The sequence below is a fragment of the Pinus tabuliformis genome, chromosome 5_1, assembly GCF_031772625.1.
Source record: "Pinus tabuliformis cultivar Carrire ecotype Pingquan chromosome 5_1, CPIR1, whole genome shotgun sequence".
Taxonomy (NCBI): Eukaryota; Viridiplantae; Streptophyta; class Pinopsida; order Pinales; family Pinaceae; genus Pinus; species Pinus tabuliformis.
In genome coordinates, this window is record NC_142305.1 from 485,559,886 (window position 1) to 485,586,150 (window position 26,265).

The 26,265-nt window shown below is 39.5% G+C and overlaps 1 protein-coding gene across 1 annotated transcript in view; it reads right to left on the reverse strand.

Annotated features, from left to right (window-relative positions):
* Nucleotides 1–18,697: 18,697 nt before the first annotated feature.
* The window catches only part of LOC149165615 (uncharacterized), a 44,988-nt gene continuing 37,420 nt past the window's right edge, over nucleotides 18,698–26,265 (reverse strand). Inside the window, exon 3 of the mRNA XM_089432329.1 lies at nucleotides 18,698–18,760. Within this exon, the coding sequence (XP_089288455.1) occupies nucleotides 18,713–18,760 (48 nt within the window). The 3' untranslated portion in view covers nucleotides 18,698–18,712. The remainder of the gene's footprint in view (nucleotides 18,761–26,265) is intronic.

Consider the following 26,265-nt stretch of genomic DNA (forward strand, 5'->3'; position numbering starts at 1 on the left):
GTGCATCATTTTCAATCCATTTATGAAAATTCTTGAATGTTTGAAAAGCATCAGATTTGTTCTTCAATAAATAAACCCAACACATTTTGGTGTAATCATCAATAAATGTCATGATATATTTATTTCCATTTGCAGAAGGAACAGGCATTGGACCACATAAATCTGAATGAATGAGTTCAAGCTTCCTATGTGCTCTTGAATGTGAATCATGAAAAGACTGTTTGTTATGCTTTCCTAGAATGCAAGCATCACATTGCTTATGTTTTCTAAGAATTGTAGGCAAACCAACAACACCATTTTTCTTCAACAAGCGGAGACTATCATAGTTTAAATGTCCAAATCTAGCATGCCATAATAAACTTGACGGAAGTGTACCTTCTTCATGATGAGAAATATATGAGAAATGTTGTGCATGAGCAGAGGTTCCTTGCAGTTTAAGAAGTCTTTCTTCTTCTATACCCCTCATGACAAGTGAGTGGTCAGATGCCTTTCTTACCTCAAGCTTTCCATCAAACATATGAATGGAGTGACCTTGCTGGCGGATGTGGACCAGGGACAGCAAGTTTCTCTTGAGTTGTGGGAGATATAGAACATGATCCAGAAGAAAGTCTGGAAGACCAGGCAGTTTAAGCCTGATTGTGCCAAGCCCTGATGGCTTGATTTTTGACTGATCTGCAAAGTATACTGCTCCATCAACATTGTCAGTGAAATCTTCAAAAAAAATCTTTCCTATGAGTCATATGACAGGTTGCTCCTGAATCAAGCAACCAGTCATTTTTCGAAGAAGCAAGTGAAGCATTAAACAAATATTCATTTACTCCAATGTTACATTGTGCCTCAATATAGTGAGCGGATTCAGGTGCTTTACCTTTGTCTGTGTCATCAGTTTTACCTTTCTGCTGATTTCTTCTCTGCTCAATTTTGTCCCATGGTAGCTTGCATGTAGAAGCATCATGTGATCCATTTCGTTTGCAGCGAATGCAATGCAGATCTGCCTTTTCTCCTTGAGAATGTCTGCCCCCCTTGCCTCTGAAGTATCTTCCTCTTCCTCTTCGTCCACCTCTTCCTCTTGTAGAATCTTGAGCAGGATGCTTTTCTTTATGAGCAAGGCAAACAGTCTCTTCAGAAGATTCAGGGACTGTTTTCTTTCCAAAGGCTTTCTCTCTTTCAGCAAACTTTTTCACAAGAGACTCAAAGGTTATGTCTTTAAGATTTCCATTTGCTTGTAAAGACTCAAGATAATTGGAGTAGGTAGGATAGAGTGCTTTGAGAAAGGCAATAAGAGAGATATCCAGCTCAACCTTAGTGGATTTAATATCATGCATTATAGACTTTATTTCAGATGCAAGAGCAAGAGGATCATTATTTTTTAGTTCAAGAGTGAAGAGTTTAATCATGAGCTGAACAACTTCAAGTGCAGAATGTGAATCATAGAGTTCTTTCAGCTTTTGTAAAGCTTCAAAGGCAGTGGAATAGGATGAAATATGACGACTTACTTCTTTATTTACAGATGCTGCGATCAATGCATAGGCTTTGCTGTTCTTGTTTTCCCAATGACAAGCTCTTTATCTGATGTAGGCTGCACAGGGTCTTTGTCTTCTTCTCCGACACACACTCCTTTCCACAACTCATTGTAGATGAGGGTGTGTTTTACCATCCGAGACCATTCTGAATAGTTCTCCTTGCCAGTGAGAACTATTCCTACCATAGAAATGATTGAATGCATTCTGTAAAAGAATATCTCTGCTAAAAAAAACTTTTGTTGATAAAAAAAAAACTTCTGCTGAAAAAATCCTTATGCCACAGCCTTATGCACTTTATTTTCTTCTAACGTTTGATAGAAGCATCAGCATTTCTTATATCACTGCAATATTACTATGTTTTGAAAAAATGCGCAATGGATCACTTCAATATATATCACTTCATTCTATTAATATATCACTTCAATATATTAAAATATATCATGCAATACTACAAATGCTTTGATATATAAACACTCTGACTGATATAACTTTGAATGCTTTGAAAACTGCTTATATAAATGCTTTGGATGATATATATAAACTGCGCAATACTATTTGAACTACTAAACACAGTTTTGTTACCATACGCAGCAATGTTCACTCTCAAAGACTTCCCACATACGGCGCCAGATGTTACAATCTTCCCACAACAACCATATTTGACTCCATCCTCTGTATGTAACCTCATATCCTCCTTAAAACAGCGCATTCAAAAACTATTCAAACAGCTTCGTGTTCAACGAATGCATGAAAAAGACCCTCGGGATCCTTTCCGCTTCAAGTATAGAGCCACAACAATATCTTATGCGGGCCTCCGGTGTAAAATGGTATTCGATTCATATAAAATCGAGCGCGCCTTTTACACAAACTTCTTCTGTATGCGACCTATGGATTACACTGCCGAGTACTGGCAACAAAACTTCTTTCGATTAATGACTATCTTGAAAATGCATATTCAAAATTCAGAAATACAGAGAGCAGCACGGAAAACGTCGTTCAAAGGCGTGGTGGAAACCAGCGAAGCCCATAGCAGTTGCAGTGCCTCATCGGGACTCACACTCGCTTTTCGCTCCGCCAAATCTGATATGTCAGATACAGATGCCGTGTAACTGGAGGCAGCAGACGGCGGAGGGCAGACGGAGAGGGAGGAGAGCGAGAACAGGCCGCAGAACAATCAATGACTCTTAACCGATGCGCAGAGACCCAATGACACGCAGGACAGAGGCATTATGGCAAACGTTCAGGCAGAGGCGCCAGGGAAACGTTCAGGCAGAGGCAGTGGCAGAACGACAGAGGACAACAGCAGAAATGAAGGAGTTACGGCTATTTTAAGAACCTGGGACCTGCGCTCTGATACCATGTCAGGCCAGGGTAACTCCAGAATAGGCAGAAGAAAACTGATTGCATAATTCATTAGCTAACTATCATTTATATACAGAAATAGGACGGATCAGTTCATCTTCTTGATGACTGATCGCGTTCCAGTTCACCCATCCGTTGAGGATTAGGTGTCAACAGATTTTTTAGTGAATTGTGCTAACATTATGCTTATTTTCTATATTCAAACTTCTGTGATCCATAATGAATTAAACAAAGTCTTTCGGTAGAAATCATTAAAAAAAATTCTCTCATGTGATTTCTACCGAAAGACTTTGTTCAATTCATTATGGATCACAAAAGCTTGAATATAGAAATTGCTACCCTATACGAAAGGGCCACTGCTATTAAAGTTCATCACTTTGAACGGTCTCGCGTAAGGGTTTCCAAGTTGAAGACAGATCTGGCTTTTCTAAAATGATGTAGAGACTCTTACTTGAAATTATGTCTCTACATTGCTCTCTATTTAAGCCTTTGCCATGGTCTGCCTCTTCATCTGGTCCTGATGATGAACCACACTTGTTGGTTCGAAACGCGTCGGCCAAAAAATTCTCTCATGTGATTTCTACTGAAAGACTTTGTTTAATTCATTATGGATCACAGAAGCTTGAATACAGAAATTACTACCCTATATGGAAGGGCCACTGCTATTAAAGTTCATCACTTTGAACGGTCTCGCGTAAGGGTTTCCAAGTTGAAGACAGATCTGGGTTTTCTAAAACGATGTAGAGACTCTCTTGAAATTATGTCTCTACATTGCTCTCTATTTAAGCCTTTGCCATGGTCTGCCTCTTCATCTGGTCCTGATGATGAACCACACTTGGTTCGAAACACGTCGGCCAAAAAATTCTCTCATGTGATTTCTACTGAAAGACTTTGTTTAATTATGCTTATTGTCGACCTGATGCAAGCTTGAGCATTGTTTGGGCTCTTGCTTCCTTTTTTATGGATTCTTCAATGGTGAATTTTTGTTCCTTGTGCTCTCTATGCACTCTGGAGGGACTCTTGTTATGGAAATTTTGCTTATGGTTCGAAGGTGGATGGTTCTCATTGTTTTGTAGCTAATCCACTTTCAATGCTTCTATGTGGAGTGTGGTGTCTGCTCCTAGTTTTTTGTGGACAATACTTTGTTTCGATGCATATGACTCTTGTCTGGGTTGACATCCCAAACACACTTGTAACTTAGTTTATCTTGGTCCTGCTAGCAAAGAATGATTTTGTCTCAGGGTATGTTGATGATCGATTTTGTGTTGGAGACATTATACAGAGTTTTAGTTGTTGAATTTATGTTATTGAATGCCTCCTCACGGTTTTTGGACATCTATGTATACATATTGGTAGCTTTCTGAAGTGAAGCGTAGATGGGCATCGTTTGCAGAGGTCTTTATGGAAGATTGTAGCCCAATTTGGAGTAAGTGATATATATTTCATTGATTGGTCTTCCCTGGTTTTTCATAGTGTTCTCATTCATTTATGTGTGATGGCATGCATTTGATAATGTAATGGGCTCATACACAATCTCTGTCATCTTGAATATAATCTAGGTACGAGTCGTTGATGTGGTAACTAATATACTAATGAACATCTTATGTTCGGATTGTTGTAATGGAGGTGTTTAGGGAGTTTAGTTGCTCTAGTACTTATGGGGGGATCTGAGATTGATTTTGATGAACTCAATGTGACTCTTTATTTTGATTATGAATACAAACTACTTCAATTCACCAAAAAAAAAGACTCTAGTACTTCTAGGGGACCTAAGATTGATTTTGATAAACTCATTGTAACTCTTTATTTTGATTATGAATACAAACTGCTTCAATTCACCACGAAAAAAACCTAGGAGGGTAATGAAAAAATTAGAATTTTGGACATTCACAATAAATGTTAAAATGTTTTACCTTGTATAATTATCTTTTTTCAGATAATACAATATCACACTAACAATTTCATTATTTTGTATACAACTTTATAGTTACATGAAAATACATTTTATACACTAAATAAGTTGTAGGTTAATAAAAAGGTTTTGCATCTAACAAATACTCTCAATTATATTTTTAATAAACTAAAATTATATCAAAAAAGTACCCACGTTAATATTCATTGAAATTGAACTTGAATGGTGCTGCGTTTGTAGATTGATCCAGCTAGCGAGCTCTGCAACCCTCGGCCCTGCAAAAATTGAGATCCGCACCTTTCGCGAGTTGCAGACCTCGAGCCCCCGCCCTTTGCTGGCCTGGCTCCTGCGAACTTGTCCGCCTAAGGTCTCACTGCTTGCTGCGGCCTGACTTTCATGGATCGAGTTGCTAGCTGACAGACCCGATCCCAGGGACTGCGACCATGGAGGGGCTGGGCACTCCCCAGGCATCCCTTCCGCCTCCTCTGCCGATCTCGTCTTCTGAGGCTTTCAACAGGCTCTTGGTTGGGCTGCCAAAGAAGAAAAATACTGAAGCTGCGAAATTTGTCAAAAGATTGGACGATATTCTGGTGATCTCCCTCCCTCCAGAAACCCCGATCCAAGTTGCCCTATCATTGGCTGAACGGGCTCTCATCGGTCAGTTCACTGGGCTATGGCCGTCCCCAAAAACCACTGAAAGTTGGGTCAACAGAAACTGGGCACCACTGATCAAAGAAAGTGTCACCTCTTACTTTCTGGGGAGAGGATACTTCCTCTTCGAATTCACATCAAAAGAAGACAAAGACCTGATCTTCCAAAATGGCCCCTACTTCATGGGCCCTCAGGGTCTGTATTTGAATAAATGGACCCCGGACTTTGATCCGGCAGTAGATGTGCCCAAAGCAGTCCCGGTGTGGGTCAGGCTCCCAAATCTCCCAGTGCACTGCTGGAACTGGGATTCTCTGAGGCACATTGGAAACGCCCTGGGGAAATTTATAGATCATGCGAACAACAAGGACCAGTACGACTGTGCCAGGATCTGTGTAGAAGTAGATCTGGAGGTGGGACTACCAGAGGCCATCACAATAAAGGTCGGAAGTTGGACGCATATGCAGAAACTAGACTATGAGCAGCTACCCTTCAAATGCCGGAAATGCCATGTTTATGGTCATTTCGCCAGAGGCTGCCCAACCAACAATGAGGCTGTGCAGGGGAAAGAGGATGGATGGAATCAAGTCAAGCGATCCAAACCCTATCCCAAGAATCAGAAGCAGGGAGGCCCTAATGGCAAAGGAACCCATCAGGCCACTGTCCAGCAGATCCCCATCAAATCCACTTCAGAAAATAAGTACGATCCCCTGAGTTCGCAACCAGAGAACACACAAGAGGGCGAGGTTCAAAAGGAGGCAAAAGCTACTCAGGAGACCGAGGCTCAAAAAATAGCTCCCACAAGCAAAGGTACTCCCTCAGCCTCCCACAAAGGAACAAGTGTTGAAGACCCAAAAGGTATGATTATAGAAGATGAGGAAGAAGAGCAGGAAACGAAAGAATCAGAAGAGGAAGGAGAAATAGGAGAGTCCCATACCTCGGTAAGAAGATCAACAAGAGGCCGGAAAACTGACAGGGAGAAAAAGGATCAGGAGACCTACAAAGAGAAACTTCAGGGAAGCCAACCAACTTTGGAAAAAATGCTAGCCTCAAAGCCTAAGATAATGAAAAACCTTCCCCAAGGCTCCAAGGGAGCCCACCAGAAGCATAAATAATGAAGGTCATCTCCTGGAACTGCAGAGGTATGGGGAGCAAAGCTAAAGAAGAAGCCATCAGAAGCCTAATCAGGACAGAAACCCCAGACTTACTTCTCGTCCAGGAGACAAAGCTGGAAGGCATAGTCTTCCTTCAAGCAAGCAAGAAACTTTGGAATAAAAGTGAAGCAAGAGTAATCTCTGCCCGGGGTGCCTCAAGAGGGATAGGCACTCTTTGGAATGCCAATAAATTTACAGTCCTATTTGAGGCTAGGAATACTCATTGGTTGTTGCTGAAAATGCAGAACTTGGACACTAAGGAAACGTTTTGTCTATTCAATGTTTACTCTCCAGTCAATGTAGGGGAAAAAAAAGATTGTTGGGACTTTATAAGACACCAAGCAGATTTGACAAACCTTGAAAATATAATAATTGCTGGCGACCTCAACCTCACTCTTCATCCATCAGAAAAAAGGGGAGGCAGCGTAGTTAGAGACCCGGCTAGGGAATGGGTGGAGGACATAGTGCAAGACTGGGACTTGCTGGACATCAAACCTTCTTCCGGTAAGTACTCTTGGTTTAATAAAAGAGTGGGACCTGGACACATTGCTGCCAGGCTAAATAGATTTATTATTCAAAGTTCTTATTTGTTGCTAGGTTTAGAGCCCAGAATGCATATTCTTGCTAGCAGCATCTCTGATCATAAGCCCATAAAGCTAGAACTCCTAGCTCACCTTGATCTGGGCCCTATTCCATTTAGATTCAGCCCTCTCTGGGTAAAGGAGCCAGACTTCATGCAAACTGTCAAGGAATGTTGGAATCAGCCAGTTAAAGGATCACCATTCTATATTTGGGAGGAAAAGCTCAGAAGGGTGAAAGGAGCTCTAAAAAGATGGGCCAAAACGCTGTCCAATCCGGCTATAGAAAGGAAAACCATTAAAGCTGCTCTTGTTTCCCATAAAAATGGTATGGAGAACGCTATGCTCACAAAGGATTTATTAGATCAAGAAGCCCAGTTGCAACAGCACTACCACAAAGCCTGCTTAACTGAAGAAGAGTATTGGAGATTAAAATCTCGTAACCTATGGCTTAAAGCAGGGGATAGGAACACTGCTTTTTTCCACAAACAAGCCCAGGCAAGGAAATGATTCAATACCATCTCATAGATTAAAGAAGAGAGCGATATCCATAAGGATTTTGATCACATAAAGAAAGCAAGTTTTGCTCATTTCCAAAAACTTGTATAGTGAAGACAAGGATCCAAGCCATTATCCAGATCTATTAGATAACATACCCTTTGTAATCACTCAGCGAATTAATGAATCTCTCGAGGCCAAAGTCACTAAAGATGAAGTGAAAAATGCTCTTTTCGATATGGACCCGGATAAGGCCCCTGGGCCGGACGGTTTCTCTGCTAGATTCCTTCAAGCTTGTTGGTCGATTGTTGAAAAGGACCTCCTCAAAATGGTTCAAAAATCTCAAAACACTCAGAAAATAGCAGGCAGTACTAATTCTGCATCTTTAGCCCTCATACCCAAGGAAAAAGGTGCCAATAACTTCAGCAGATTCCGGCCGATTTCCCTATGCAACACAGGGTACAAATTAATCACCAAAGTAATTGCAAATAGACTGAAGTTCATTCTTCCCAAAATAATTCCAGAGAATCAAGGAGGCTTCATCCAAGGAAGGCAGATCGTGGACAACTTCATCCTGGTACAAGAGGCAATTCATTCAAGTCTCCTTCGAAAAGAGCAAGGTATGGTGATTAAACTTGATTTAGCAAATGCTTTTGATCGAGTAAATCATAGCTTTCTTTTAAATGTTATGAGTAAGTTTGGTTTTGGAGCAAATTTCATTAAATGGATCCGGGCATGCATCTTGGAGCCATGGATTGCTCCTCTTGTTAATGGAAGAGCCACAGACTTTTTTAAAGCTTCGAGAGGACTTAGGCAGGGGTGTCCTCTATCCCCTCTGCTCTTTGTCATCCAAGCCTCAGTTCTTAGCTTCCTGCTAGACAAAAAGATGCAAGACCAAGAAATTAATGGACTGTGTATTGCAAGAGGGATCAAAAATATTAATCATGCCTTGTTTGCGGATGACACTTTGCTTTTGGGTCCTGCCTCTATCTCCTCTGCCACAAAATTCAAAGCGGTTCTGGATGATTTCAGTGAGGCCTCAGGCAGCGTTGTTAATAAGAGCAAATGCCACATTTTCAGCTGGAATATTACGCCCAGACTGCTATCTGCCATCTCCAGATGTTTGGGCTTTGCAGCTTCCACCTCTTGGTCTTCTTTTAAATATCTAGGCCTCCCTGTATCTCACAAGAGACCTGCAAGCAAAGAATGGCTCCCTCAGCTGGAAAAATTCAAGGCTAAGATTCAAGCCTGGGGATACTCCTGGCTGAATACTGCTGGCAAAACAGTCTTAATTAAATCAGTACTTACCAGCTTGCCTCTATTTCAATTCGCTGGGCTTCTCGCTCCGACATCCATTCTAAAAAAAATGGAGGAGTACATAAGGAGGTTCTTCTGGAAGGGAGGAAAACTGAATGAAAAAAAGATCCCCCTCATCAGTTGGGAAACCATCTCCAAGCCACTGTGGGAGGTAGTCTTAACTTTAAAAATCTTTGTCAATAGAATGTGGCAATGGCTGCAAAAATCATTTGGAGGATCATTGCGCCCAATCTTGGCTGGGCTCAAAAGGCGCTCTGGAAAAAATACTTCAGAGGACCAAGATCCAGATGTTTAGAAAACGTGATCCATCTGCCAAACTCGTCATTCCTCAAAATATATGCCAGAGCTGCCCCTCTCATCACCGCTCACTCTTACTGGATCCCAGGCAACGGGAAAAAAATCAACATCTGGACGGACAGAATCATGAATAAGGAACCAATAGAAGACAGAGTCTCCATTAACTCGCTGCGCTGCTGGATGGACAGAGAGGGACTGTGAACACTGTGGGATATCTCATGCTGGAACGACTTGGTATGGGCAGGCTGGAAACATATAAATGTGCTAGATAACCTGAACTCCGAATGGACCACGCTGCTTGACTCCCTGCACGGATTGGCACCCACGCACTCGAGGAAAAGAGATGTGAAAGGCTGGGGGCCGAAAGCCAGAGGATACACAGTCTCCTTCGGGTGCGCTAAACTGAACGAGAGGCCATACGTTCCCCTTGATCCAGCTCCTTGGCAAGGTGTCTGGCGACTGTCTTCATGGCCCAAGGTGGATTTCTTTGCCTGGCTTTTCTGTCATGGCAAAATCTTAACTTATGACAACTTGCAGAGGAAAGGATTACACGACCCCTCCATCTACTCACTGTGCAATGAAACACAGAGACAACAGTTCATCTAATTCTAGAATGCAGCTTCTCCAGGCAGATCTAGTCTTTCTTTATCCAAGATTTGGATCCTAATTTCACTCTTCCTTGCTCCACTTCTGAACTTTTCTCTAAATGGGCAAACAGATATCCAGGTTCACCCCCAAAAAACTTGATTATTAAATCAGCATGGGCTGTCCTCCAAAGATTATCTGTTGGCAAATATGGCTAGAACATAACAGAAGATTTTTTAGAAATATAAAGCAGAGCCACAAAGTCTTAGAATCCAAGATTAAATGCCACATAAAGGAGTGCTTGACTGATATAAAAGACGACTCCAATCTCAGTCAACAAGACATTGCATGGGATCAACTCTAGAACTTCAATTTCATCCAGCAGCCAGAAAAGCCCCTACTATTAAAGAATGGCAAATAAGGAAACCTGAGAACAACTTTCAAGATTGGCTTAAATCGCAAGCAAGGCACTTCCTCTTTTTTGATGGAGCAGCAAAGGGAAATCCGGGCAAAGCTGGTGCAGGAGGTGTTGTTCTAAATCAAATTGGGGAAAAAATTCTCTCTTATGCTTGGGGACTTAGATATTCTACCAGCATTCAAGCTGAGGCCTTGGCCCTCTTCCAAGGACTCAAGATCCTCAAAGGTCTGGACATAAATGAAGCAATTGTTATAGGCGATTTCCAGGTCATTATAAACGCAATGGTTTCCAATACTCCAGTTTTGGACCTTAATCTAGCAAGGTTGATTACTAGGATCAAAGGTTTGGAAAACAATTTTCAGAACTTGAAGTACTACCATGTGTTGAGAATCCACAATAAAAAGGCGGACATCGAAGCCAATAAAGCTGCCCTACTCTCTGCCGGGGTCAAGTTGAAAGAGGAAGAAGAATCATGGGAACCCATTCCATAAATTGATTGCTGCCATGTTCTACTGTCTGCTATTAAACAAATTTGTTTGTATCTTCAAGTGGGGGAAAATCTCTGAAATCAACTCTCTGGGTGCCTTTCCAAGGAAGAAATCTGCAAGTTTCAGCTGCACTCTCATCCTTAGCAGTGAGATACATCAGGACAAAGAAACTCATAATGTAATCAAATTTTCGGCATTCAGGCCAAGATTAATATAAACACTCCATAACCGTTTCTGTAAAGAATATATATATATATATATATATATATATATTCATTGAAATTGAATATATATAAAAATAATGATTTTTTTCTTAATTTTTTCTCATGTATTAATAACATAAAATATCTATCATATTAAAAAAAAAATGTATTACAACAATAATCTCATTATAGTAAACTATTGTTAAATAAAAATAAAATAAATACTTATGATTTATACAATTCCAAGTTAATAATTATTGTTAATCCAATTTTTTAAAATGTTATTGTCTATTAATATTTTTATTAAATGATTTTTTTTTAATTATAAAAATGAGTTCAAATTTTAATAATTTCTTTTTTAAATTATAAAATAATTTCAAATTTACTCTCACACATTTCTAAATTCAAATTATAAGTTATACAGAGTTCACTTTGTAAATAAAAAATAGTAAATTGAAATTAAAAATAATAATAATAATAATAATAATAATTTTAACCCATCATTAAAACTTCTTAAATACAAATATCATCAAACTAAACCAAAAAAAACATTACCTAGAAAATTCTTAAATTTAAACCATCGCATGCCAATACTAATTTCACAAAAAAACATTACCTAGAAAATTCCTAAATTTAAACCATCGCATGCCAATACTAATTTCACAAATATTAGAAAAGGACAATGAAATTTCCATTCCACACATAAAGATTTGCATTCTATGGGTTTCTCCATGGTCGGTCATGTATGGGGATTTAGTTTGGCTTCTTGTTTGAAATATAATTTATACTCTCTTTCAAAGCACAAAAAACAAATACCATTTTATAAGATTTTTTATAATTTTGTAGATTTATTGGAGAATTTAGACATTATAAAATAAATAAATAAAATTTAGAAAAATGCATGCATGAATTGGTCAATCTAAGAGAAAATTTTCAATCTAATTTAATTAAATAAATTTGAAAGACCGAAATCATAAATATAGAAAGTCAAAAGGCAGACAAATGTATGGCAAAATATCACTTAAGATTTTTATAAAATATGTTTTTACACTTTCATAAATGTTCCATCTTTTTGCATTTTAAGCTATCCTAAGGTTATTGTTAAATTATGCACTATACTAATGTGAGATTAATGAGAGATTAATGATGGTTGTTAGCTTTCCTTACTATTTTTTATTCCCTTGGTGCTTGTGACTAAAGACATTGTTTCTTGTTGATGTTTTGGCCTAAATGACAATTGATTTTTGATGTTCATTCTTGCTTATAGTACATTATGATAGCTTGTTGATTCTTAATGTTCATTCTTGCTTCCCCGGATGCGGGTGGTTGCTAGACATATGGCGCATAAGGCTCGTCCGAAGGGCAGGTGTCCGCCCGGACGAGCCACGCATGCCAGGAGGACACACCATAAATTCACCAACCCGCTGCATTCAAGGAAGGGAGTTAAGGGTGTTGACAGAGGCGTCCTGTCAACATTCATGGCGCGTCTTGAGAAGCGAAACATGGCGCTTCATAACTGCAATCTCTCGGACATTCTCCCGCATTTCCCGTCTGCACCTGTTCTGATCTTGCAGGAGGTGACGGAGGTTCAGCACTTCGGCTCTCATTCTGGCCCTGAGAGCGAATGTAAGTGTTTAGCAGCTGCAGAGTGGGGCAATTGGCAGGCTCACAAGCAAGCCAGTTGCGATTCTGAGAATTTGGCAGTGCTTACTTACCCGCATCTCTCGTTGGCTCTTGTTCTGGTTTCGAAGGAAGTGGTGGAGGTTCAGAGTCTCGGCTCTCATTCAAGCTTTGAGAGCGAAGGTCAAGGCTCTGCAGCCACAGCTTTGGGCAATTGGGAGGCTAGGATTCGGTCTAGCAGTAAACCTGTGCCAACAGTGGTGTTGCGTTGGGGAATTGATCGCCCTGTTCAGAGGACCAGAATGCAGCGCAATCGTGGAAGGGGTAACAGTGGAAGGGGAGGCTACAGTGGAAGGGGAGGCTACAGTGGAAGAGCCCCCTCGACTTCTTCCTCAATTGAAGAAACCTCTGAGTGCAGAAGGCCGAGGGGAAGGCCCCCGGGCAGAGGCAGAATAGGGGAACCTCCAGCGCGAATGGACTGTGGGCATACGGAACACCCAATGGTGAGATACCGCCTTCCCTGCACCTTAGCCAATTCTACTTTCTTCGTGACTGTCTCTGTGGAGCACTGCAGCAATCCTTGGGAAGATGAGGAAGGCAATCCCCGTGCCAACCCTCCGCGTGTTCCTGGGATTGTTCCTACGGTGGAAATGGAATTCCCTGCTGTTGAGATGATGCGGCCCATACATGACCCGGGAGCAGGCCCGAGAGAACCTGTTTGTGACTATGGCGCTGGCCCAAGTGACCGTGGAACGCGCAACCCTGGTAAGGCCATCCTCCAGCCTCCCTGCTGCAAGGCGGAAGATGAACCGCAGACTACTGATGAAGATTAACATGCCCAGCTCGCGCTCCAGGTTTTACAGCAAGAATTTTTCTCTGTCAGCTCCCTACGCAGTCATATATGAATCTGTTACTCTGTCTCTATGTAATTGTGTCGGTTTTCTGTTATCTTTGTTCTGTGTCGATGTTCTTCAAGTGCTTTTGTTCATGTGTCAGCTACATGAGTGTTGCTCTAAGTTTTTGTCCATGTGTCCTATGTACTCCTGGCATGAATACTCCGGTGTCTACTGTCTGTCCTAGGACAAATCTTACAGGGCCGCGGCCCCGTTGTAATTTTGATGATGTAACTTTGCTCTTGCTGTAATATAATAGTTTAGCCTTACTTAGAAAAAAAAAAAAAATGTTCATTCTTGCTTATTGTACATTTGATAGCTTGTTGAATGTGATGCTTGGAAAACATAGCTATCTTCAAGTCCTTGGCATAAGCTTGGGACTAATGTGCATAGGTAGAGATAAACTATATTATCCGCTTTTGCATGTGTTTCCTTATTTCAAGTTCCATATTTATGATATTAACCATGTCCATTTATTGGTAATTGAAGCTTATCTTCATGTGTGCATAAACAAAGTTAGTTGGCTAATGTGATGTTGTGATGGCTGTGAGCTATCTTCACCATTCACAATTTCCTTGGTTTGCTAGTTGGATTAGATATTGATGGTAAAGGTAAGCTACCTTTCATGCTTTTTGAACTTACTCTAAGTTTCATGTCAAAATTATTTCTATTTAGCGAGTGCGTGGATGGAGCTTGGATAGGATAAACATCGAGACAGGGTACATTGAAATATATAGAAAGAGAAATATTACATAGAAACTATGGATGAACTGAGCCTTAACCAATTAATGCATACTTAAATGAAAAACCAAGTGTTCACCATTTCTTCAATGGAATAATGTTTCATTGGGTCCTTTCGTCAAAAGAATCTATGTTGTTTGTTATCACCTTAAAACTGTTCACTTGTGACATATTCAGCAATTCTATCTAATTTTATCATAACCCTCACCCTCTACCTCACACCACCCCACCATCATAGAATCTTAAACTTACTGAAATCAGCCAGCTCAACCCCAAAAATTGATCAAATTCAGGCAAAAAAAACAAAGATCTAAAAAATCCTCCTTTCATAATTCACTCTCTTCATTTCACTTTGTAATATCTAGCTTTATTAATCAAGATTGAAATTAACACATGATGAAATGAAAAATTCCATTCCAAAGAGGGGCTATGAAGCTCATTTACCTCATCAAACTTTTTCATAAAAATGTTGTTTACTTTATTGAGCCAAGAGGCTCATTTCCTCTACTTTATTGAGTTTAGAGGCTCATTTTACAAATTTACATACCAGTATGATGTGTCCATCATCAAAGTTGAAAATTTGCTTATGTTAGCCAAAATAAAAATTAAAAAATTTACAGGTAAAGAAATTAGATCTCTTAAATTATATGAAAAAATTGAATATCTCTTAACTTATATTAGATACTAACTTATATTAACTTATATTAGATACTAACTTATATTAGATCCAAGATCTATACTAGTTATTCATTATATTAATGAAAAGTTCAAAAATTAATATTCTTTGATTTAATTCTGTGTTCATGTTAACTACGGTTTCTTTTGTGTAGTTGGATTTCATATGTTGGATGAATTGGGGTTTAAATGAACACCAGCAAAATTTTTAATAATTTCTAGTATCTTTGTAATGAGATAATCTATCAGAGGTATTGAAATCAGACTTCTTATTCAGTAGGATCACCCAAAATTTTCTATCATCTTTACTAAAATTTGCAGAAATCAGACTTGTTATTCAGTAGGATCACCCAAAATTTTCTATCATTTTTACTAAAATTTGCATTTTGTTTTAATCTCAGAGGCAACTGGAAAAACAAACAGATTTCTTACCGGCTGGGTTTCCCCAAGTCCATGCTTCAGGGCCTGACCGGTTGCCTTATTGACCAGAGAAAACGAAGGACGGTCTGCTTCGTCCGTTACTACGCTGTACGTCTCATCCATAACCCATTGCTACAAAAGGGAAAATAAACTCTAGCAGACTCAGAAAATCTGACCACCAAAAATCCCATATAAAACATACAAGTTTCCAGAAAATTTGTAACAAAAATACCTGGAACTCGTCAATGGGATTCGCAGACGCCAAAACAGCAGACCCGTCACGGATCGCGAGCCAAAAATTGGGATTAGCCTTGGTAAAAAGCCTCACGACCTGCCCCCCCAAGGGCAGAATGAACTCACCTCCAGGTCGCGGGCACGAATCCCCTTGAGGCCCGTAGCCAGGCCACGTGAACGAATCGTCGGAAGGTCCACAGCGAGGTCGCGGGAACGAACCCGAGGAAGTCTCACCTTCTGGTTTCTGAAATGGATGATGAAATTCTTGGGGATGGCATTTCCGAATCCCTAATGAGCATGATGTGCTTCTCCATGTGTAAACAGTTGGTGGGCATGATGACCTGTGAGTAGGGCTGAGGCTGCGGCTGCGGCGGTGGGGAATAATAACCTGGTTCTGGGAATTGGGTTCCCGGGAAAGGATGGTATTCTCTGGCGCGGGGAGGACGGGGAAAGTCTGGACTCGGCTGGAAACCGTGGTGATGCTGATCTTGATATCTGTGAGGGAGTTGGCGCTGTGGGGGTATTCCATTATGTTCCTCACTGTTGCTGCGATTCGATGGTTTGAGCAGTGAAAAGGAGAGATTGCAGAAAATCTGAATAATTTGAATGAATGCATGTAGGGGAAGCAAAAATCAAGAAGCAATTTGCATCATGCTGGCTGCAAGTTTACTACCTAGTATATTGGTGCAGGTTGCTCTCAATTCTCAGCAAGGCTTGTAGCACAATCCTGAATCCTAGGAAAATAAATGGAGTCAATTTGGTGGGAGTCCAACTGTAAATTCGCACCTAAATCGTTTCAGATTTGGTGAGTCGGGTTATATGTTTATTCCAGCAGCTAAATCTCTGAGATTTCTTTGAACCGAAGAAAAAACTCAGAAAAGTTTCTTATTTCTTTGATGTGAGAGAAACTATAAAGAAGGTTCTAAACTCTTGAGTTTTCTTTGAACCCAAGGAAAAATAGAGTAAAGTTCTTTATTCCTTTGAATAGTGAGAGTAACTTTCTTGGAACTTTCTCAATAGTCACTGTGGAGGAGGAATATAATTACTTTTCACTATATAATGTTTAATGTTCTAAGTAAATATATAATTAAATTTACTTTTCAAGAATTTATACTTTTATTGAAACTTATCACAATAGAATGTCATTTATATCATTGTAAATCGAGGAATATAATTGATTTTCACTATATAATGTTTAATGTTCTAAATAAATATATAATTAAATTTACTTTTCAAAGAATTTATACTCTTATTGAAACTTATCAAAATAGAATGTAGATGTCAAAGTCGCGGCAAGGTAAAGTTGAGTGGTTTCAAACATTTCCAAAAACCATTTTATACAATTGGTTTATAAAGGCTTTGCCTTGACAAAAATCTAGCAAATCTTCCGAGGCCTTTCATCCCTCCACCATAGTCTGATATGAGGCTTGTTAAGTTTCTTTTAGGGCTTGACCCTCTTCCCTTTTCACAGAACAAAACCCTAATTTCAGTCTTAGAACTTTTGGTGTCTTCTTGCTCCTTATTTCAACTTGGACAGAGCCCTCTTAAGGCACAAATTACCTGCAGAATTCTTGACCTATCTCCTAGGGAAAACTTAGCGTCTTTCCCACACAAAACATACCATAAACTTATGCTTCTTCTTGCTGCAGCGGCTCTTGAAATTCTGCATCTCCTTCTTGGGCTAATGTAGACACAAGATGAGTTGCTATTTTGGTTCTTCTCTCACTCGTGTAAACCCTTCAATCTTGTCCTTGTGCACTCTATTCACACAAACCGAGGCACTCAACCTCCTTCAAGGTTTACATCAACATGGCTCAATCTCCTTAGACCAGGCCCTAAACCAAACTCAACCTTGCTCTCCAACTCTCCAAGATCTCAACACCCTTGTTCCCCCTTTAAACTTTGACTCAACCTTCTCAAAATTAGAGTCTCGATCGTCTCAATATTATCTCAGCCTCCATGAGCAAAACTCAACCCTCTACTAGGGCACACCTTACACAAGAGAAGTCATACCTCTTTTGCACCCAATGAGACCCTCCTTTGGCTCTATTTATCATTTTCTCTTCAGTCGTTTAGGAAACCTTTATATCTTAGGGTTTTAGTCTCTCAACCCATTAGAATAAACTATTAATTTCTTTAGGTCCTAAACCCACTACTTTGGGTTCAAAACTCCAACTCTAGATAACTTGCCCAACTAATTCCTTTAGGTGGGTTTTCCCTCTCGGAAATACCTTCCGAGCTACCCAAAATTTAATACTCTTCTCAGTAGCAACTACAAGAAGCTCTCACCACAAATGCCTCTTGATAGTTTAAGGAGTCTCAGACGGAGAATCCTCTGCATTTGCATTTGTATTTACATTTGCAATTACATTCGTATTTGTATTTTCCCTCAGCTTGCTTTGCTTTGGGATTGGATTTGATTACCACAAGGTCATGTGAAACGCCATGTACAACTCATCCTCATTGTGATCAACCATTAAAACCAACAACAAAAAAACAAGAAAACTCTGACAAAATTCTCATTATCTGCCTCCAAAATGCACACATGTCTTGACCTACTAAGACTTAGTCTTGAATAGTTGGGGATTTAATCTGCGGACCTTGAGTAATGGAAAAAGGAAAAAAATAGCTTAAATTGAACTTTTAATATGGGTTTTGCCATAAATTCTAAATGTGTGTAGAGCTTCACAAGATTTCTAACACAAATTGATTGAAGCTCCTTTCAATTTTAGGAAATCTTCATTTCATTTCTTTAATTTCTTCTTCTTCATCTTCGTCGTTGGCCCAGCCCTAGAGACTTCGCATGAATTTAGGCACCTTGTGATATCTAATCGTGAGGCACCAGTTTGCTTCTAACCCTGACCAGCTTGAAAATTCTTCACTCAAACTACGCCTCACAAATCAAGACTTGAGTTATAAGTCTTAGACAAGTTATATATCAGAATCTCAAACTTAATCTAGTATCAAATGCATCTTTGTCTTCATTAATAGCACCCAATATAAGAGCAATTATAATTCATGTACAACATAAAACTTCATCATAATACGTATGACATGAAATGTACAGAAAGATACATGGGAGCACCCTGCGACCTTACTCCAAAGTATAATTATATAAATATGCAATTTTGGTGTTTACATAAGGTTCAATTAAGGTCTCCAACTAATTCTCTTATCTTGTAGTTGGTTGAATCCTACAAGAATACACAAACAATGAATGATATTAGTGGTTAAACATGGACTAAATAAAACATTGAATTAGATGAAAACAATCCATGAAACAAACTAGACTAAACAACTCGAAACAAGCAAATGAAGCAAAACAAATCAACAAAGTAATGGGGAAAAAACCTTCTTTATTGATTGTTGGTAGTGGAAGAGTTATAAATAGACTTTTAAGACACTTGAAGAGAGTTTTTTGAGCAATGGTGTTCAGTAGCTCTCAACAAGGATTTCCCCTTTTCAATCTCTTTTGCAATTGCTAGACTCTGATGTAGGAGCATTCAACCCAAGGAAAATCATTGTAAATTAGTAGACATAGGGGGGTCATGTATTTTAAGGAATTTGGATTCCTAAGTGATGAATTAATGTAATATTTAGGCTTTTGAGTGCATAGAATAGGAATTAATTAGATAATGTGAGATATCTTGTAAATGCTCTCGAATAAAGGAGAACATGAGTGGTTAGTAATGACAAAAGAGTTAGAAGTCAATTATAACTCTTAAAGCAGTTCATGATTCGAGGAACTAGAGAGAGTTCTTAGGAATTAAATGAAGTTAGAAGTGGACATAGAGGATAGAGGACATTTAGGAGTCAGTTCAGTAGATCTAGGATTTGAACCAGAATTAGTTCAAAGAACCTTTTTGGTATAAATGTAAGCCTACAGGCAGAGTGAAGGAAGAGGCCATTGATAATTGAAGATCAGGCCTGTGAGAAACACACAGTCTCGAATGTAATCATTTGTTTATACTTATGTATACAGAGGTTTATTCCTAGTTGTGTAAATGTGTGAAATGAGTATTTTATGAATGAATTACATATGAATTCGTAGGTTCTGTAACAGGGTTGCAGACAGAGTTCTGTAAAACACGCAAAGGGAGCGAATGATTCAGGAATCAGCACGGGTTTTAGAATCCAATTGAAGAAACGGAGTGAAGCTCTGGAGAGAAGTAGTGAAGTGAGAATTCGCAGAGGAGTTAAACTCGGAGAAGTTGAGCAGTACAGGCGAAAAGCAAAACCCTAAACAAAAACCCAAACCACAGAGAAAACGCTGAAGAATTAGCGTAAATTCTAAGTAAAAAGGAAGAGCGGAGAAGTGAAGTATCGACGCATATGAACCGTTAGATCTCAAAGATCAACGGTCATCACATGATAGAAGAGTGTGGGAAGTAACTAGCTAAAGGCTAGTTTATAAGCAAAATGGTATTTCGGGCGGCGAAGAAACCATAAGTGGTATTGAGCGTTGAGCGCCGATCCCATACATATCACGCCATGTAGCAGCAGAGGTGAGAGGGGAAACCGCTTTATCGGGCGGTTAAACCCCGTGTTTGTGGTCGATCCGAAATCTACCGTGAACTGTTGGATCTTGCAGGAGGAGATCAACAGCGGGGGAGAGAATGCGACATGCAAAGTAAGCGGACCCGAAGGGAGTTATATGGCGCAGTTAATATGTTTTGAGTTCCGAAGGTTAATCGCATATCGGAGGAGATGGGGAACCACATGTTAATGTGACCTGTAGACTATAGCAATTGCGATAAGCGAAAAGGTAAACCTCAACAAAAGTGCCAAGGCCGTACCAAGGCGGAAAAGGTGTGTTTGCATATATTTCCTTTGTAAATGGTTATAAAGGAAAATAACGTCGGAGGAAGATTGTGTGCAAGTTGTTGATCGGAGATCGGAGGAAAGCGACATCGCGATATCACCGATAGGCCGATATAGCGTCGATCAGAGATCAGGCCGATCGGTAATCGGGGATCGAAGCAGCGCTGTGGAGCAACTAAAGGTGCGGACCTGACGATAATCATGAACGCGGGTTTATAAGGTTTGAAGTCTGGCCTATGTGTTTCGGTCGGGTTTTCCTTTGTAATCCGATAAAGTGAAGCCCCGGTAAAAAAGGTAAGATTGTGAGTATTTCCTTTGTAAATGGGTTATAAAGGAAAGTAGCGTCGACGGGAGAATTTACGTGTTAATATATGTAACCAATGGTTAAAGAAGAGAAAAGTTATATATATATATATATATATATGGTTTAGGGGTTAGCGAAGGGTTAATGAGAGGGTTTTAGTCCCGATAGGAAGTCATAGATGAAAGGCTTTAACAAAGTCTTATTTGAAGGCCTGAGGGTTAATTGAGGTCCCGGTATGTGGATATTACCTGAGGGTTAGACTTTTTTTTCCCACTGGAAAAATCCGTAATTTTCATTAATATGAAAAATTACATGTGTAGATGCATTGAAGCATATGTCGTAGTCATTTTATACATTTGTGCTTTTTGCAAAAAGATCGGTATGAGTTGCTGTACAGATTTACCACGCAGGGTATTCTGTTTGAGCAGATTACAGTGTGCCTTTCCGGCATCTATCTAACTGAAAACAAAAATAAAAGTTTGTCAAAATATATACTGCTGTCATATACATGCAAGTTCATTTAAACTGTTAGATGACCCGTTGTTGGATAACCCGGGTCTATGTATGGACGGTGATAAAAATTTTGTTCCTGTTGATCTTGGACCTCAGTGATCTCCCAGATGCCTTTGTCCATCAGCGCGGCCTCCTTGGATAATTTATCAGCGCCTTTGTTATATTCCCTGTAGATGTGAGAAACAGTGATATTGTTAAATGCCGCTTTGAGTTCGAGAACTTCATTCAATATAATGCTGAGTGTGTGTATGTGACAGGTGGATATGCCATTGAACCAATTTATGATGATCTGAGAATCCCCGAAAATGTTGATACTAGTGCAGTGGTGACTCAATGCAAAATGAAGTAAGTGGCGCAGTGTGATAAGTTCAGCATAATTGTTGGTTCCAGCACCCAGTCCCGCCTTTATTTTGAATAGATGATGCTCTGATATATGGATGATGATGCCGCCCCCACAGCTCTGCATGTTTGCGGCTCCATCGAAGAAGGCCCAAGGTGTGCCTTGATCGATACCTAAGGGTTAGACTATGTTGGTTAGTCTATGAATTATTACCATTGAAGGTTGAAGATTTGACTCCTTGGTGAGTTAAATACCTGGGACAAATGTGTTTATGCAGATCACATGCATACTGTGGGTGTAAGCGGGGGAAACCCTGCATCATTAGTGGTATCAGAGCAGGTTTGTAATTGAAACAATTGGTTAAAAACAAAGAAATTCTATGTGAAAGAATTAAGAACAAATTTACGTGTCAAAGATGTTTATGAAGGCAAGGAGGGATCAGATTCTAATCTGACAAGAAGTAGACACACAAAGGTGATGTGTAGCAGAACTTGTAGATGCAAGAAACAGAGGAAAATCCATTCAAGGTACAGGTAGAATGGTGAAACAAGATCATGCAGAGATCTTGAAGGTGAGGTGATAAGTTCTGTTTTGATTTGAGAATGTGTGTTTGTACATTAATGCACAGATAAAGGTGAGAAAGCTGCAGCAATCTAGAGCGAGGAGTGCTTGAATTGGTTCCAGAGGAAAGAACCAGAAAGATGCTAAAAGACTTAGCTCAAAGGAGAGAAGCTTAGTGAGGCATATGTAGCAAGAAGGAGACTTGTTACTGCAGAGGTATTGTTGCAGATCACAAAAGGAAATCCACAGAGGATGTGGGTAGAATTGCTAAGGTAATGAAGGAAGCTGGTAAGACTTTCTAAGTGAAAGAAGAAGTGGTCAAAACCAAGTATTTCATTGTGATTGAAATACAAGAGGACAATTGTGTTCTTGAGAAGTGCAGATGAGTTGAAGCCTAGAAGGAGCAGAGGGAAGTGCTCAAAGGAGGTTCTAGAGATAGAGAACTAAGGGCTTGCCAAAAGACCAAGTACAGAGGAAAGCTTGGTGAGGTAAGAGACAACAAGGAGGACTTGTTGTTGCAGAGGCTTAATGCAGCTCATAGTGAGTAAGTGAGGAGCTCATGAAGATAGAAGAGAAGAAGATGACTACTGATAGTCATAGTAGAGGTTCTGAGGAAGACCACAGCAGAAGAAAGATGAAGAAAGAGGATGCCAAGACAAATGGCAAGAGGATGAGTCAAGAGGAAATTGACAAAGAGATTGCAGAGTTAAAAGAACAACTCGATGCATTAAGGAGGATACTAGAGGGAAACCAGAGACTAGGTTGGGTCTTGAGGAAGAAGCCAATGGAGTGGCATGAGATGCAGAGAAGGCTACAACAAAAGCAAGTAAAGTGGTTGAGGGGAAAACTCAAGGAAGTTGAGTTGGAAATGGAAGAGTCCATTTGTGAACCAGAACAGGGGGAAATTATGGGAAAAAGTGAAGACTACACTGAAGCTAAAGAATGGAGATCAAGTGAAGATCTCATGGACTATTGGGATAGTTCAAAACAACATGAGGAGATGCTGACTGAAGATGAAGACTTGAAGACTGAAACTTCAAGTGAGGCCAAAGGGTCACATGGTTTTAAATCTGACAATTTGTGTATGTTTGCAGGTGAAACATGTAAAGAAGGACAATTTGCTAATATTGTCATAAAGGAAGAAGAAGATAAGCAGAATCTAAATTCTGTTCTGGAAGAAGATGAGATAGATAGGTCTCATATACAGTTGGGGAAAGATATCAAGCAACCAAGTGAAGGGCTTGAGGAGATTGAAGAAGAGACCATCGAAGAATTTCTGAGTCATAAAGAGAACTTGGAACAACAAGGAGATATGGTGGCTGAAACATCAAATGAGACCACAGGGTCTTATGTTTTTAAAACTGATAGTTTGTGTATGATGGCAGGTATTGTAGGAGAAAAGCAATCTTTTGAAGATATCTTCAGAGTAGATGAAGATCTAGAAGTAAAAGGTGACAAGGAAAACTTCTCAGAAGAAGAAGAATTTGACTGCATACAAAAGGAAAAGTCGATGGATGAGTCTATAAAAGCTGTCATAGAGATGAGGAACCGGGATCTTATTCTGATGAAGAATGAAGGAATATTGCCTCGGAAAGGTAATCGAATGAGTTTGATTAATGATTTTGATGAAGAACAAATGCAGGAGAATATTAATGCAGATGGTGAGACAAGGGTAGCTCTTGGAGAAGGTAAACAGCAAGAGATTAAAGGAAAACTTGAAGAAGAGACTATGTTAGCTGAAAACATAGTAAAGGATCATCAATTCACCATGATGATAGACACAGTGGAAATAGCCATGGAAGATGTTGAGATAGTCAGTGAAGAAGAAGGACATCTACTGAAGGATGTTAAGAAGGAAGAAACCTATGTAAAGGATTTAACCTTAGGAAAAATGACATCTGATTATTTATCAATAACAAAAGAAGGTATGGAAAATTGTGTGAAATTTCCAAATTCTACTCCAATTGAACTTATTGAGTTATATAGAAAGTTAGACTTTCAAAGAAGGGAGTTGGAAAAACAGAGGATAGGTGTTCAAGATAGATTGTTGAAAAAGGAAGACAAAAGAATTGTCATGAATGAAAATCATAAGAAAAAAGAGATGGTAATGAAAGTTCAGTAGATTGACACTGCAAAAGAAGGAGTTCACTACAGTGGACAAGAGCAGGAAGATATCATTAGAGCAGATGATGTGGAAGAGAGACTAGTTGATAGTCTCATGAGTTCTTTTGAAATTTCAAAACAACATATTGATGTGCTCACAGAGGAGAAAGAAACAGAGCAACAAACTGAATTGTTGCCAAAGGAAGATAAGGCACAAAAGCCTTATGTTTTTTATTTTAACAAGTGCTTTTTGAGTGCAGGTTTTGTTGCAGATGCTGAAGGAAATTTGGCACAGATGAGCAGCCAAATAAAAATGGAAGAAGATTCCGTGGAAGAATTTAATCCATGGAACAGAGATGCTCAATTACTAGAGAGAATGTTGGAAAGTCATGATTCAGTGCAGACAGAAATAATCATGAAAGAGGGTAAGGATGAAAGGGAGGCAACAAGAATAACAGAACAAGTAAAAATGAGAAGAAGAGTAAGAGTAAGTGATAGCATTCAACAACTTCAAGAAGAAGAACAATGGATTGAAGAGTTGGTGAACAGCAGCAACAACCTGAAACAAAGAGAAAGAGGCAGAAGTAAGTGGCAAAGTTTAGACCAGTCCAAGGATGTACTAGAGATGGAGATTGAAGAAATGTCGCAGTTAATGATAAAACAATCCATAGGGAGGAAAATGATAGCAGCATGAAGGATGATCAATCAGAGTATGAACCTGATTGACAAGGAGAAGAAGATAGAGCAAAATACAGTAGAAACAAAGGTGCAAGACATTTGGGCAGTTACAAAACAAAGTATGGGATCCAGGAAGACAAAGATCAAAACCACATGATCAGGAGATCATGAATATTTTCTACTTTGGCAGTTTGATGCAAGAGCATTCAACCCAAGGAAAATCATTGTAAATTAGTAGACATAGGGGGGTCATGTATTTTAAGGAATTAATTAGATAATGTGAGATATCTTGTAAATGCTCTCGAATAAAGGAGAACATGAGTGGTTAGTAATGACAAAAGAGTTAGAAGTCAATTATAACTCTTAAAGCAGTTCATGATTCGAGGAACTAGAGAGAGTTCTTAGGAATTAAATGAAGTTAGAAGTGGACATAGAGGATAGAGGACATTTAGGAGTCAATTCAGTAGATCTAGGATTTGAACCAGAATTAGTTCAAAGAACCTTTCTGGTATAAATGTAAGCCTACGGGCAGAGTGAAGGAAGAGGCCACTAATAGTTGAAGATTAGGCTTGTGAGAGACACAGAGTCTCGAATGTAATCATTTGTTTATACTTATGTATACAGAGGTTTATTCCTAGCTGTGTAAATGTGTGAAATGAGTATTTTATGAATGAATTACATATGAATTCGTAGGTTCTGTAACAGGGTTACAGACAAAGTTTTGTAGAACGCGCAGAGGGAGAGAATGATTCAGAGGAATCATCACGGGTTTTAGAATCAAATTGAAAAAACAGAGTGAAGCTCTGGAGAGAAGTAGCGAAGTGAGAATTCGTAGAGGAGTTAAACTCAGAGAAGTTGAGCAACAGAGGTGGAAAGTGAAACCCTGAAGAAAAACCCAAACCACAGAGAAAACGCTAAAGAATTAGCGTAAATTCTAAGTAAAAAAGAAGAGCGGAGAAGTGAAGTATCAGTGCATATGAACTGTTAGATCTCAAAGATCAACGGTCATTGCGTGATAGAAGAGTGTGGGAAGTAACTAGCTAAAGGTTGGTTTATAAGCGAAATGGTATTTCAGGCGGCGAAGAAACCATAAGTGGTATTGAGCGTTGAGCGTCGATCCCATACATATCACGCCACATAGCAGCAGAGGTGAGAGGGGAAACCGCTTTATCAGACGGTTAAACCCCGTGTTTTTGGTCGATCCGAAATCTATTATGAACTGTTGGATCTTGTGGGAGGAGATCAACGGCGGGGGGAAGAATGCGACACACAAAGTAAGCGGACCCGAAAGGAGTTATATGGCGCAGTTAATATGTTTTGGGTTCAAGAGGTTAATCGCATATCGAAGGAGATGGGGACAACATGTTAATGTGACCCGC